The sequence below is a fragment of the Chiloscyllium punctatum genome, chromosome 10 (genome assembly GCF_047496795.1).
Source record: "Chiloscyllium punctatum isolate Juve2018m chromosome 10, sChiPun1.3, whole genome shotgun sequence".
Taxonomy (NCBI): Eukaryota; Metazoa; Chordata; class Chondrichthyes; order Orectolobiformes; family Hemiscylliidae; genus Chiloscyllium; species Chiloscyllium punctatum.
This window is the reverse complement of record NC_092748.1, coordinates 30,556,179-30,572,154: the sequence shown is the minus strand read 5'-3', so window position 1 is coordinate 30,572,154 and position 15,976 is coordinate 30,556,179. Positions and strand designations below refer to the sequence as shown.

General features: G+C 42.1%; 1 protein-coding gene across 1 annotated transcript in view; it reads left to right on the top strand.

Moving 5' to 3' along the window:
* The window catches only part of col6a3 (collagen, type VI, alpha 3), a 152,092-nt gene that overhangs the window by 52,301 nt on the left and 83,815 nt on the right, over nucleotides 1-15,976 (top strand). The window contains exons 10-13 of the mRNA XM_072578754.1: nucleotides 1,464-2,060; nucleotides 6,083-6,679; nucleotides 7,931-8,527; nucleotides 9,779-10,375. Of these exons, the coding sequence (XP_072434855.1) occupies nucleotides 1,464-2,060; nucleotides 6,083-6,679; nucleotides 7,931-8,527; nucleotides 9,779-10,375 (2,388 nt within the window). The remainder of the gene's footprint in view (nucleotides 1-1,463; nucleotides 2,061-6,082; nucleotides 6,680-7,930; nucleotides 8,528-9,778; nucleotides 10,376-15,976) is intronic.

Here is a 15,976-nt window from a genome sequence, read left to right as displayed (position 1 = left end):
TCTGTTACTTTCCTCTGCTGCAGTGCTCAAAGAATCTACCTTGTTCTGTCCATTGTGCCACATAAGGCAGTGATCTGACCATTGAAAGTCCTGTTATTGAACTTGCATCCCTGCTGCTGAAACTGTGACAGTAACGTCTCGTTTATTTTAAGCCCAATCTCAATTGTATCCATGTAGACCATGATTTCTTCCTGAATTCTCAGTCAGTAGGCTCAGCACTCTGCCTAGTGTGTTCTTTAACCTACCTTGTGAAAGGCAATACATAATGGAGTGACAACTTTGTAGGGGTGGGTTTGTGTTTGAGGGTCAGCAACATGACTTTGGGATAATATTTTATCAGGATGACATGTTACAGAGCAGCTAGCACACACATCCCACAGTAAAGGATGGCAGGGAGGCTCTCTGGGTACAAAGTGACACTAGGAAATTCAAAAACAATGTCAAAGCTGGTGCTTACTGTAAGATCAAAGGGACATGGAGAGTGGCTCACAAATGATGCAGCATCAGAAGAGAGGCAAAAGGTTCTCAATTTGAAATGGCCACAACATCCAGAGTGGAGAAGCAGTTCCGCCCCTGCACAGCCTACTTGCGTGATTAACTTGAATAGGTGCAGGTAGAAGCACGTTCCTTGCTGGATGGAATGCTATGTGGAGTCAATAACCTGGTGGTTTTATCACTTGTCTATTAATCCAGGAACTCAACGAATGTTCTGGGCACCTGTGTTCAATCCTGCCACAGTGGATGATGAAAAATGAATTCAATTAAAAAACAGTCTGGAATTAAGAATGTCCTGTTGACTGTGAACCCATTGGTTGTTGTTGGAACAAAACAATCTGCATCCTCTCCTGGTCTGACCTACATGCTAATCCAGACTCACAGCAAAGTGATTGACTCTCAACCACCCTGAGAAATGGCCAAGCAAGCCACGCAGCTAGGGCAATAAATGTTGCCCAAGTACTAATGCCTGTGTCCCCTGAATGAATATAAGGAAAATCCACCCTGCCTCACCAAACACTGTTTGGTTTCACGAGACCCTTTCCATATCCTGACTGTCTCTTGTCTTCTGGAGAACCCCAGCTCAAACTCCTCAGATGCCTTCACAGGTCTGTCAAAAGCTTTAGCTGCTACCTACTCCATTTCAATTGAATAACCATCAGCTAATGCCTTCCTCCCCCAACCCAACCATGCATTCTTAAAATAACGCTGAGCTGGTAACATGCTAGGAAAGTGGGACATTGCTCGTTAGGGTCAATTCCAAAATTTCCAATCCCTGATACAGCTTTGATGCAAATGTAAAACTTTGATTAGCTACAATGGCTTAACATATAGAAAATAGTTAAAAGAAATAAGCATTGTTCTAGAACTGACCTCAAATAATTTGAATATCATGGCACAGAAATAACATTTTTGTTGACAGCTTGTATTTTTCAATAATAAACAAATCTATTTTCCATTAATTTCAGATGCTGATAAGAGAGATGTTATGTTCCTTGTTGATGGATCAGAGAGAGTCAGAGCTGCTTTCCCTTCAGTTCAAAAATTCATTTCCAGAGTGGTGGATAACCTTGACATTGGAAGTGACAAAGTCCGGGTTGGTGTGGTGCAGTACAGCGATAATCCCAGACCCATCTTCTACTTGAACAGCTACACCACAAAACAGGATCTGAAGGATGCGATAAACGGTCTCAGGCACATAGGAGGGCGTCAGGCCAACACTGGTGCAGCCTTGGACTATGTTAAAAATACCGCCTTTACACGATCTGCTGGAGGCAGAGCAGAGGAAGGTGTCCCCCAGTTCCTGATCCTTCTCACTGCCAGCAAGTCGACCGATGATGTTGGTCGGGCAGCATTAGCTCTGAAAGAGGCTGGTGTAGCACCTTTCACTATCGGATCAGGAGAAGCAGATGACCGTGAACTCCAACAGATTTCACTGTCCCCTAATTATGTTTTCAAGGTAAATGACCTGCGGAATGTGGAAACACTACAACAACGTCTGGAGTCACCGTTAACAACACTGGACAAAGATCAGATAACACAAATTCGGTTGACTGTACCTGACGGTGAGATATCTTTGCTTTTTTTTATAACTCAGAAAAATGAGGTCTTCAATAGTTTTTATAATATTGTGATTTTTGTAGAAAATGCTTCCTGAACTAACAGCAATGTGTGTGTGCAAACATTGAAATGCAACATGTTGCTGTATCCAATTTACACAAATGAAATCTCGGTGCAATGTCTCAGTGTTCTACAGCAAAAGTAATCCTTCCCTATTAATGGTACACAAGGTGTTCCAAACTGAAGCAGATTCCAAAGGCCATAATTTCCTGTAAGAGGTAGTGGAATGTTCATATCTGCTTTGTTAAAAGTGTTCAGAGGTGTGTGGGCTAGGCGCATTAGTCAGGGGAGATGTAGAGCAATGGGGGGAGGGGAATGGGTCTGGGTGGGATACTCCTCAGACTCGTTAGTGTGGACTTGTTGTACCAAAAGGCGTCTTTACACACTGTAGGATAGCTTTGAAAATACAGTGTACGTAGCTGTAATCGATCCATCATTGATCCTCCACATTTTGGTATTGAAGACTTTAGAACAGCAGTGGGCCATTCAGCTCTTTTACCCCATTCCGGCACTCAATAAAAATACAGCTGAACTGATTCAGCCACTCTCCAGTGTGCCCTGCAACCCTTGAATGCTTGTACACCAATGATCTGTCTAACGTACAATATATTGATTTGGCCCAGCTTTGATTAGTTTCAGGGAAGGAGATTTATGTGTTATTCTGAAATTGCATCTCCCTGTTTCAAACTTCCTCAAAGGAAAACATCCTCTCAGAATCTATCAAAGAAGTCCATTTGAAATCTTCGATGATTCAATAATATCTTCTCTCTGGCTGTTAAACTCCAATGGTAATATGCCTGACCTGTTCAACCTTTTGTCCTAAGATAAGCCTGATATGAGTTGTGAACCTTCTTTGAACTGTTTGCATTCTTTCTCATTGTTTTCCAGTTCTTTCTCCTCCACCAGTGCCTGACCAACTTGCAGCCCTTTGTCATGTCAGAAAGAAAGTCTGGAGGTTGCAGCTGTGATCAGGGCATGGGAAAAGCAAGAAGTGCATGTTTTTAATTATCTGCAGCTTGTAAATAAGAAGAAAAAGTATGATGTGAGGATGAGGAGGATTAGTAATGAGCAAAGGTTTCAGCTGTGAAGTCCTGGCCATAGCATCAGGCACAATTGTTCCAATGATGGAGAGGATCGTAGGATGTTAGTGGGTTGGGCGTAGGGTTGGTGGTAAGGACATGCAGCCCATGCCTTTCGTTTGGAGAATCGGTTCTTCTGTCTCCAGATTTACACCACGGTGCTGCAAGAGGCAAGGAACTGTGCCAGTGATATGTTTGCGTGATGAGGCTGCCATGGTTGACTAACTGGCAGCATGTTAACTGTGGTGTGGCTTTGAGGCTTGTAGCAGGGTGAGTAGCCTGAGGCCATAGTAAAGTCCAGAATGTGAGGTATGAGTTGTGACTGATGCAGATTGTTGATAGATGAATAATGGTGTGTGTTGCACTACTCTGCTGCCTTGGCTTAGCTCAATGACTTTTTAAGTCAGCCTTGTGCTGAACCCCACTGTTAAACTGAAGCATGATCCACCGTCCTAATTGCACAATTTGCCAAGTTAATCCGAACATTCTTTAGGGTCATAGCTCTCTCTTTGCTAAGTAGTGGTGTGTGTGTTTCATGAATTGAAATCCCCTCTTCACAGACCAATTGTCAAAACTGCTTGACCTTGTGTCAATTGTCATGTTGCTCAAGTAACAAGTGCAAGTGGTTCTGTTTGAAGTTGTGCATTTTAAATTGAATCCTAACTCCTCAAAATATACCAAGTGGAATGAGCAGAAATGTTCTTATTGGTTCATTTATGGACCATGACTACTGGGTGGTCCAAGTTTTTCTTCAAGGACATGGAGATGTCTATAACTGAGAAACCAACATACTCCAGTACTCAATCCTTCAGGGTTCCAATCATGACTGCACAAAGCAGTATCTATCTCCTTTATTGTGATGTCTCCTGTCAGTACCATGTCCTGTTTTGCTTACTTCAATTCAATAGCATATGGCTTCATGATATCATGGTCAGTTGCTCGTCCACCTTGCAGTCCTTGGTTCTCATCCACACAGATGGGATGCATCTCGTACAGTTGAACAAAATTTAGGTTTCTCCCATCTGGTACTGAGAATATAAAAAGAGTCAATGGACCATTGGGTGAATGGGATTGTGGCAAATGGAGTTCACACAAGGGAAATCTGAGGCAGTGCATTGGGAAGGCTGACAAGGCAGTGGGCTAGACAATAGATGGCAGGTTATTGAGGCTGGTAGAGGAACAGAGAGACATTTGTGTCCACAATTCATGAAGGTGCTTGGAGACATACATAGTGTGGACAAGAAGGCAATTCTATGACATAGAAAATAAAAGATCAATAATTATGCTAGAAAAACAGTGACTTTGCTACAGCTAGCATATTGCCACCTTTAAGGTAAAAACAATGACTGCAGATGCTGAAAATCAAATACTGGATTAGTGGTGCTGGAAGAGCACAGCAGTTCAGGCAGCATCCAATGAGCAGCGAAATCAACGTTTCGGGCAAAAGCCCTTCATCAGGAATAAAGGCAGTGAGCCTGAAGCATGGAGAGATAAGCTAGAGGAGGGTGGGGGTGGGGAGAGAGTAGCATAGAGTACAATGGGTGAGTGGGGGAGGAGATGCTTCAGAGCAGAGGAAATGACCTGGGAGTTGCAGTGGGAGAGGGACTCCCTGAGATTCTTGTAGAGAGAGGAGGAAAACTTCTTCAAGGCAGGCATCTTTGCAAGAGGATTCGCAGTAGGGTTAAAATCAACAAGGTAAAAACAATGACTGCAGATGCTGAAAATCAAATACTGGATTAGTGGTGCTGGAAGAGCACAGCAGTTCAGGCAGCATCCAACGAGCAGCGAAATCAATGTTTCGGGCAAAAGCCCTTCATCAGGAATAAAGGCAGTGAGCCTGAAGCATGGAAAGATAAGCTAGAGGAGGGTGGGGGTGAGAGAGTATTGCCACCTTTAGTAAATTCCACTGCAAAACGTATCTTCCCGTCCAGTGTTGTGAAGGAAGGAATCCCTCATGAATCTCTGATCCATTCCTCTGTCACCCAAAACACTCCCTCCCTTTCCCACAGCACTCTCCTTTGAACACAGGAAATGCACCAACTGTCCTTTCATTATTCCCATTTCATTCTTCAAGGCCCCAACCACTCCTGTTTTCACAAGATAGATGCAGAGAGGTTGCTTCCTCTCGTGGAAGAGTCGAGGACCAGAAGGCATAATGTCAAAATAAGGGTTTGCCCAATTAGTTCAATGATGAGGAGACATTACTTGTTTTCAAAGGTAATGAATTTGTGGAATTCTTGACTGCAGAGAGCTGAGGAAATTGGGTTGTTGAGTATATTCAAGACTGAGTGAGACATATTTTTAATCATGAAGGGATTCCAGGGTTATGTGGATAGGGCAGGAAAGTAGAGTTGAGGACAATCAGATCAGTCGTGTTCTCATCAGCAGACTCAATAGGTAGACAGATCTCCTTCTGCTAGTACATGTTGTGGACTTCCAGATCAAATAGTGATTTCCTATTGCTTCCAATTTTGCATATTGCATTTTCTGGTCATGATGTACTCTACCCACTTTGAAGAGATCAGTGAAGATTAGGTAATAATTTTGAGGAGGATTTTAATTCTTCTCAGTACATATAAACTCAATCTTCCAATTGCCTTTCATTTTAATTCCATGTTCTGACCTTGGTGTTCCTAACCCTGCTGCAGTGTTCCAATGAAGCTCACTGTAAGCTCAAGGAAACCTGTAACATTGTTTAACTGGAAATTTGACAGTCCACTGGATCCAACATCGGGTTCAATGAGTTTAGTCCGAGTGTAGCACTAGGAAATATAGAGAGAAGTTCCAATCAGTCCAGATATTATCATCTTTGCAGTTGGCAGAGGTATTAACTGTTTTGCAAAGATAATAGTGAATAATATACATATCTTTTGTCCATTTATTTACAGATACTGTTAAGAGAGATGTTGTGTTCCTTGTGGATGGATCAGAGAGAGTCAAAGCTGCTTTCCCTTCAGTTCAAACATTCATGTCCAGAGTGGTGGATAACCTTGACATTGGAAGTGACCAAGTCCGGGTTGGTGTGGTGCAGTACAGCGATAATCCCAGACCCAACTTCTACTTGAACAGCTACACCACAAAACAGGATCTGAAGGATGCGATAAACGGTCTCAGGCAAATAGGAGGGCGTCAGGCCAATACCGGTGCAGCCTTGGACTATGTTAAAAATAACGTCTTTACTCAGCCTGCTGGAGGCAGAGCAGAGGAAGGTGTCCCCCAGTTCCTGATCCTTCTCACTGCCAGCAAGTCGACTGATGATGTTGGTCGGGCAGCATTAGCTCTGAAAGAGGCCGGTGTAGCACCTTTCACTATCGGATCAGGAGGTGCAGATGACCGTGAACTCCAACAGATTTCACTGTCCCCTAATTATGTTTTCAAGGTAAATGACCTGCGGAATGTGGAAACACTACAGCAACGTCTGGAGTCACCGTTAACAACACTGGACAAGGATCGGATAACTGCAATTCAGACAGCTGTCACTGGAGGTGAGACACCTTTGCTTCTTTTTAAAATGACCTGGCTAATAGCTCTTGTAATCACACAATTAATGAAATTATTATCTGTAGTAATAATTGCAACAAATATGTTCTGTTTGAGGATGGAAACACATCACAATGATTCATGAATATAAACAAAATGTTTCTCAATATAATAACCCATGTGTTCTGCATCAAAAATAAATTCTTTCATGTTAATAGCAGCAGAAACATTTTGATTGGCAGTGGTATCCATACACAGTAGCTCACCAATTCTTGTAGGATTTGCTGATATTTGATCACCTCAATTGTTAAGTATATTTAATATCCAATTAGTTGTACCTCCAAATGACATCACCATGTATTGGTCACCATGATCCGGAGGATGACTGCCATCATTGGCTCTCCCATAATTGTAAAATGCACAGTTGGGTTATTGACTGTCAGCAATTCAACGTAACAGCATCGATACATCAAATAATGTACTATATGGAATGTCACCATAGATTTCATGGTATCAGAGTGTTACACTACAGAAGAAGGTCATTTGACTCATTGCTGCTCCGCTGTATTTGTGTAAATAATATCTAATTCATCCCACTTTTGGCTTCTGTCCCTATATGCCTTTTAACTTTAATATTTTTCCCCCTCTGTGTATTTTTAAGCAAATTTCCAGCTGATTCATTTTCTCCCCATAACTAAAGTCCCTTATCCGTGGTGCCATTCCAGTAAATCTCCTCAACATTCACTCTAAAAACTTCAGATCACTTCTAGAGGGTGGTATGTCTCTTTATGTTCTTTTAAGGGATGTAGACATCATTGGCATTTCCTATTGCTTCCAACTTTGCATATTGCATTTCTGATCATAACGTACTCTCCCCACTTTGAAGAGATCAGTGTAGATTGGGCAATAATTTTGAGGAGGATTTTAATTCTTCTATGTACATATAATCTCAATCTCCCAATTGCCTTTCATTTTAATTCCATGTTCTGACCTTGGTGTTCCTAACCCTGCTGCAGTGTTCCAATGAAGCTCACTGTAAGCTCAAGGAAACCTGTAACATTGTTTAACTGGAAATTTGACAGTCCACTGGATCCAACATCGGGTTCAATGAGTTTAGTCCTAGTGTAGCACTAGGAAATATAGAGAGAAGTTCCAATCAGTCCAGATATTATCATCTTTGCAGTTGGCAGAGGTATTAACTGTTTTGCAAAGATAATAGTGAATAATATACATATCTTTTGTCCATTTATTTACAGATACTGTTAAGAGAGATGTTGTGTTCCTTGTGGATGGATCAGAGAGAGTCAAAGCTGCTTTCCCTTCAGTTCAAACATTCATGTCCAGAGTGGTGGATAACCTTGACATTGGAAGTGACCAAGTCCGGGTTGGTGTGGTGCAGTACAGCGATAATCCCAGACCCAACTTCTACTTGAACAGCTACACCACAAAACAGGATCTGAAGGATGCGATAAACGGTCTCAGGCAAATAGGAGGGCGTCAGGCCAATACCGGTGCAGCCTTGGACTATGTTAAAAATAACGTCTTTACTCAGCCTGCTGGAGGCAGAGCAGAGGAAGGTGTCCCCCAGTTCCTGATCCTTCTCACTGCCAGCAAGTCGACCGATGATGTTGGTCGGGCAGCATTAGCTCTGAAAGAGGCCGGTGTAGCACCTTTCACTATCGGATCAGGAGGTGCAGATGACCGTGAACTCCAACAGATTTCACTGTCCCCTAATTATGTTTTCAAGGTAAATGACCTGCGGAATGTGGAAACACTACAGCAACGTCTGGAGTCACCGTTAACAACACTGGACAAGGATCGGATAACTGCAATTCAGACAGCTGTCACTGGAGGTGAGACACCTTTGCTTCTTTTTAAAATGACCTGGCTAATAGCTCTTGTAATCACACAATTAATGAAATTATTATCTGTAGTAATAATTGCAACAAATATGTTCTGTTTGAGGATGGAAACACATCACAATGATTCATGAATATAAACAAAATGTTTCTCAATATAATAACCCATGTGTTCTGCATCAAAAATAAATCCTTTCATGTTAATAGCAGCAGAAACATTTTGATTGGCAGTGGTATCCATACACAGTAGCTCACCAATTCTTGTAGGATTTGCTGATATTTGATCACCTCAATTGTTAAGTATATTTAATATCCAATTAGTTGTACCTCCAAATGACATCACCATGTATTGGTCACCATGATCCGGAGGATGACTGCCATCATTGGCTCTCCCATAATTGTAAAATGCACAGTTGGGTTATTGACTGTCAGCAATTCAACGTAACAGCATCGATACATCAAATAATGTACTATATGGAATGTCACCATAGATTTCATGGTATCAGAGTGTTACACTACAGAAGAAGGTCATTTGACTCATTGCTGCTCTGCTGTATTTGTGTAAATAATATCTAATTCATCCCACTTTTGGCTTCTGTCCCTATATGCCTTTTAACTTTAATATTTTTCCCCCTTTGTGTATTTTTAAGCAAATTTCCAGCTGATTCATTTTCTCCCCATAACTAAAGTCCCTTATCCGTGGTGCCATTCCAGTAAATCTCCTCAACATTCACTCTAAAAACTTCAGATCACTTCTAGAGGGTGGTATGTCTCTTTATGTTCTTTTAAGGGATGTAGACATCATTGGCATTTCCTATTGCTTCCAACTTTGCATATTGCATTTCTGATCATAACGTACTCTCCCCACTTTGAAGAGATCAGTGTAGATTGGGCAATAATTTTGAGGAGGATTTTAATTCTTCTATGTACATATAATCTCAATCTCCCAATTGCCTTTCATTTTAATTCCATGTTCTGACCTTGGTGTTCCTGACCCTTCTGCAGTGTTCCAATGAAGCTCACTGTAAGCTCAAGGAAACCTGTTACATTGTTTAACTGGAAATTTGACAGTCCACTGGATCCAACATCGGGTTCAATGAGTTTAGTCCTAGTGTAGCACTAGGAAATATAGAGAGAAGTTCCAATCAGTTCAGATATTATCATCTTTGCAGTTGGAAGAGGTATTAACTGTTTTGCAAAGATAATAGTGAATAATATTCATATTTTTTGTCCACTTTTTTACAGATGCTGTTAAGAGAGATGTTGTGTTCCTTGTGGATGGATCAGAGAGAGTCAAAGCTGCTTTCCCTTCAGTTCAAAAATTCATGTCCAGAGTGGTGGATAACCTTGACATTGGAAGTGACCAAGTCCGGGTTGGTGTGGTGCAGTACAGCGATAATCCCAGACCCAACTTCTACTTGAACAGCTACACCACAAAACGGGATCTGAAGGATGCGATAAACGGTCTCAGGCAAATTGGAGGGCGTCAGGCCAATACAGGTGCAGCCTTGGACTATGTTAAAAATACCGCCTTTACACGATCTGCTGGAGGCAGAGCAGAGGAAGGTGTCCCCCAGTTCCTGATCCTTCTCACTGCCAGCAAGTCGACTGATGATGTTGGTCGGGCAGCATTAGCTCTGAAAGAGGCCGGTGTAGCACCTTTCACTATCGGATCAGGAGGTGCAGATGACCGTGAACTCCAACAGATTTCACTGTCCCCTAATTATGTTTTCAAGGTAAATGACCTGCGGAATGTGGAAACACTACAGCAACGTCTGGAGTCACCGTTAACAACACTGGACAAAGATCAGATAACTGCAATTCAGACAGCTGTCACTGGAGGTGAGACACCTTTGCTTCTTTTTAAAATGACCTGGTTAATAACTCTTGTAATCACACAATTAATGAAATTATTATCTGTAGTAATAATTGCAACAAATATGTTCTGTTTGAGGATGGAAACACATCACAATGATTCATGAATATAAACAAAATGTTTCTCAATATAATAACCCATGTGTTCTCCACCAGAAATAAATCCTTTCATGTTAATAGCAGCAGAAACATAGAACATAGAACATAGAAGAATACAGCGCAGTACAGGCCCTTCGGCCCTCGATGTTGCGCCGATCAAAGCCCACCTAACCTACACTAACCCACTATCCTCCATATACCTATCCAATGCCCGCTTAAATACCCATAAAGAGGGAGAGTCCACTACTGCTACTGGCAGTGCATTCCATGAACTTACGACTTGCTGAGTGAAGAACCTACCCCTAACATCAGTCCTATATCTACCACCCCTTAATTTAAAGCTATGCCCCCTTGTAATCGCTGACTCCATACGTGGAAAAAGGTTCTCACTGTCAACCCTATCTAACCCCCTAATCATCTTGTACACCTCTATCAAGTCACCCCTAAACCTTCTTTTCTCCAATGAAAACAACCCCAAGTGCCTCAGCCTTTCCTCATAGGATCTTCCTACCATACCAGGCAACATCCTGGTAAACTTCCTCTGCACCCGTTCCAGTGCCTCCACATCCTTCCTATAGTATGGCGACCAAAACTGCACACAATATTCCAGATGCGGCCGCACCAGAGTCTTATACAACTGCAGCATGACCTCAGGACTCCGGAACTCAATTCCTCTACCAATAAAAGCCAGTACGCCATATGCCTTCTTCACTGCACTATTTACCTGGGTGGCAACTTTCAGAGATCTGTGTACATGGACACCAAGATCCCTCTGCTCTTCCACACTACCAAGTAGTCTACCATTAGCCCAGTAATCCATCTTTTTATTACTCTTACCAAAGTGAATCACCTCACACTTAGCTACATTGAACTCCATTTGCCACCTTTCTGCCCAGCTCTGCAGCTTCTCTATATCCCGCTGTAACCTGCCATATCCTTCCTCACTGTCTACAACTCCTCCGACTTTCGTATCATCCGCAAACTTGCTCACCCAACCTTCTAACCCTTCCTCCAGGTCATTTATAAAAATGACAAACAGCAATGGTCCCAAAACAGATCCTTGCGGAACACCGCTAGTGACAGCACTCCAAGATGAACCTTTGCCATCAACTACTACCCTCTGTCTTCTTCCAGCCAGCCAATTCCTAATCCAAACCTCCAACTCACCCTCAATGCCATATCTCTGTATTTTCTGCAGTAGCCTACCATGGGGGACCTTATCAAACGCCTTACTAAAATCCATATATACCACATCTACCGCTTTCCCCTCATCTACCTCCTTAGTCACCTTCTCAAAGAATTCAATAAGGTTTGTGAGGCACGACCTGCCCTTCACAAAACCATGCTGACTATCCTTGATCACATCATTCTTATCCAGATGTGCATAAATCCTATCCCTTACAATTCTCTCTAAGACTTTGCCCACAACAGAAATGAGACTCACTGGCCTATAGTTACTAGGATTATCCCTACTCCCCTTCTTGAACAAGGGAACCACGTTTGCTAGCCTCCAGTCCTCTGGCACTACTCCTGTCAACAAAGAGGACACAAAAATCAAGGCCAATGGCTCTGCAATCTCCTCCCTTGCTTCCCAGAGAATCCTAGGATAAATGCCATCAGGCCCAGGGGACTTATCTATTTTCACCCTTGCCAGAATTTCCAACACCTCTTCTCTACATATCTCAAAGCCATCCATTCTACTTATTCGTGCCTCAGTATTCATATCGACAACAATGTCCTGTTCCTGACTGAATACTGACGAAAAGTATTCATTCAGTGCCTCCCCAATCTCTTCAGCCTCCACACGCAACTTCCCATTACTATCCTTGATTGGACCTATTCCTTCCCTAGTCATTCTTTTATTCCTAACATACCTATAGAAAGCCTTAGGGTTTTCCCTAATCCTACCAACTAAGGACCTTTCATGTCCCCTCCTTGCTGCTCTTAGCTCTCTCTTCAGGTCCTTCCGGGCTACCTTATAACTCTCAATTGCCCCTATCGAACCTTCACGCCTCATCTTTACAAAGGCCGCCCTCTTCCATTTAACAAGGGATTCCAACTCCTTATTAAACCACGGCTCCCTCACACGACCCTTTCCTCCCTGCCTGATAGGTACGTACTTATCAAGGACACTCAATAGTCGCTCCTTGAACAAGTTCCACATATCAATTACGCTCTTGCCTTGGAATCTACTTTTCCAATCCACACATCCTAAGTCTTGCCTCAACGCATCATAATTTCCCTGCCCCCAGCTATAACTCTTGCCCTGTAGTACACACTTATCCCTCTCCATCACTAGAGTAAAAATCACCGAATTGTGGTCACTGTCCCCAAAGTGCTCACCTACCTCTAGTTCTAATACCTGGCCTGGTTCGTTACCCAGAACCAAATCCAGTATGGCCTCACCTCTTGTTGGCTTATCTACATATTGTGTCAGGAAACTCTCCTGCACACATTGCACAAACACTGACCCATCTAACGAACCTGAGCTATAGCTTTCCCAATCAATATCAGGAAAGTTAAAGTCTCCCATAACAATCACCCTATTACTGTCACTCTTCTCCTGAATCATCTTCGCAATCCTTTCTTCAACGATTCTAGGACTATTAGGAGGCCTGTAAAAGACTCCTAACAGGGTGACCTCACCTCTCCTATTCCTAACCTCAACCCAAACTACCTCAGATGGCAAATCTTCGTCCATCTTCCTTTCCACCGCTGTAATACTAAAACATTTTGATTGGCAGTGGTATCCATACACAGTAGCTCACCAATTCTTGTAGGATTTGCTGATATTTGATCACCTCAATTGTTAAGTATATTTAATATCCAATTAGTTGTACCTCCAAATGACATCACCATGTATTGGTCACCATGATCCGGAGGATGACTGCCATCATTGGCTCTCCCATAATTGTAAAATGCACAGTTGGGTTATTGACTGTCAGCAATTCTACAGAACAGCATCGATACATCAAATAATGTACTATATGGAATGTCACCATAGATTTCATGGTATCAGAGTGTTACACTACAGAAGAAGGTCATTTGACTCATTGCTGCTCCGCTGTATTTGTGTAAATAATATCTAATTCATCCCACTTTTGGCTTCTGTCCCTATATGCCTTTTAACTTTAATATTTTTCCCCCTTTGTGTATTTTTAAGCAAATTTCCAGCTGATTCATTTTCTCCCCATAACTAAAGTCCCTTATCCGTGGTGCCATTCCAGTAAATCTCCTCAACATTCACTCTAAAAGCTTCAGATCACTTCTAGAGGGTGGTATGTCTCTTTATGTTCTTTTAAGGGATGTAGACATCATTGGCATTTCCTATTGCTTCCAACTTTGCATATTGCATTTCTGATCATAACGTACTCTCCCTACTTTGAAGAGATCAGTGTAGATTGGGCAATAATTTTGAGGAGGAATTTAATTCTTCTATGTACATATAATCTCAATCTCCCAATTGCCTTTCATTTTAATTCCATGTTCTGACCTTGGTGTTCCTGACCCTGCTGCAGTGTTCCAATGAAGCTCACTGTAAGCTCAAGGAAACCTGTTACATTGTTTAACTGGAAATTTGACAGTCCACTGGATCCAACATCGGGTTCAATGAGTTTGGTCCTAGTATAGCACTAGGAAATATAGAGAGAAGTTCCAATCAGTTCAGATATTAACATCTTTGCAGTTGGAAGAGGTATTAACTGTTTTGCAAAGATAATAGTGAATAATATTCATATTTTTTGTCCACTTTTTTACAGATGCTGTTAAGAGAGATGTTGTGTTCCTTGTGGATGGATCAGAGAGAGTCAAAGCTGCTTTCCCTTCAGTTCAAAAATTCATGTCCAGAGTGGTGGATAACCTTGACATTGGAAGTGACCAAGTCCGGGTTGGTGTGGTGCAGTACAGCGATAATCCCAGACCCAACTTCTACTTGAACAGCTACACCACAAAACGGGATCTGAAGGATGCGATAAACGGTCTCAGGCAAATTGGAGGGCGTCAGGCCAGCACCGGTGCAGCCTTGGACTATGTTAAAAATAACGTCTTTACTCAGCCTGCTGGAGGCAGAGCAGAGGAAGGTGTCCCCCAGTTCCTGATCCTTCTCACTGCCAGCAAGTCGACCGATGATGTTGGTCGGGCAGCATTAGCTCTGAAAGAGGCTGGTGTAGCACCTTTCACTATCGGATCAGGAGGTGCAGATGACCGTGAACTCCAACAGATTTCACTGTCCCCTAATTATGTTTTCAAGGTAAATGACCTGCGGAATGTAGAAACACTACAACAACGTCTGGAGTCACCGTTAACAACACTGGACAAGGATCAGATAACTGCAATTCACACAGCTGTCACTGGAGGTGAGACACCTTTGCTTCTTTTTAAAATGACCTGGCTAATAGCTCTTGTAATCACACAATTAATGAAATTATTATCTGTAGTAATAATTGCAACAAATATGTTCTGTTTGAGGATGGAAACACATCACAATGATTCATGAATATAAACAAAATGTTTCTCAATATAATAACCCATGTGTTCTCCACCAAAAATAAATCCTTTCATGTTAATAGCAGCAGAAACATTTTGATTGGCAGTGGTATCCATACACAGTAGCTCACCAATTCTTGTAGGATTTGCTGATATTGGATCACTTCAATTGTTAAATATATTTACTATCCAATTAGTTGTACCTCCAAATGGCATCACCATGTATTGGTCACCATGATCTGGAGGATGACTGCCATCATTGGCTCTCCCATAATTGTAAAATGCACAGTTGGGTTATTGACTGTCAGCAATTCTACGTAACAGCATCGATACATCAAATAATGTACTATATGGAATGTCACCATAGATTTCATGGTATCACAGAGTATTATACTATAGAAGAAGGTCATTTGACTCTTGCCCCTCTGCTGTATTTGTGTAAATAATATCTAATTCGTCCCACTTTTGGCTTCTGTCCCTGTATGCCTTTTAACTTTAATATTTTTCCCCCTTTGTGTATTTTTAAGCAAATTTCCAGTTGATTCATCCTCTCCCCATAACTAAAGTCCCTTATCCGTGGTGCCATTCCAGTGAATCTCCTCAACACTCACTCTAAAAACTTCAGATCACTTCTAAAGGGTGGTATGTCTTTTTATGTTCTTTTAAGGGATGTAGACATCATTGTCATTTGTGTCTCATTCCTAATAGAAAGTGATGGTGAGCTGCCTTTTTGAACTGCTGGAGCCTGTGGAGTGTAGGAACACCCACAATGCTGGACAGCAGAAAGTTCCAGGGTCTTGTGCGCTGTAGGTGCTGAAAAGGCTTTAGGGAGTTAGCTGGGTCAGTTATTTACGACAGAATTCCCAGCTTCTGGCTTGCTCTACTGGACACGGCTTTGGGACTCCTGATGCACAAACCTGCAAGTAATCAGACAGGGAAATGGAATGTTGTCATTATTTAAGAGAATGGAGTATGTATAAATAG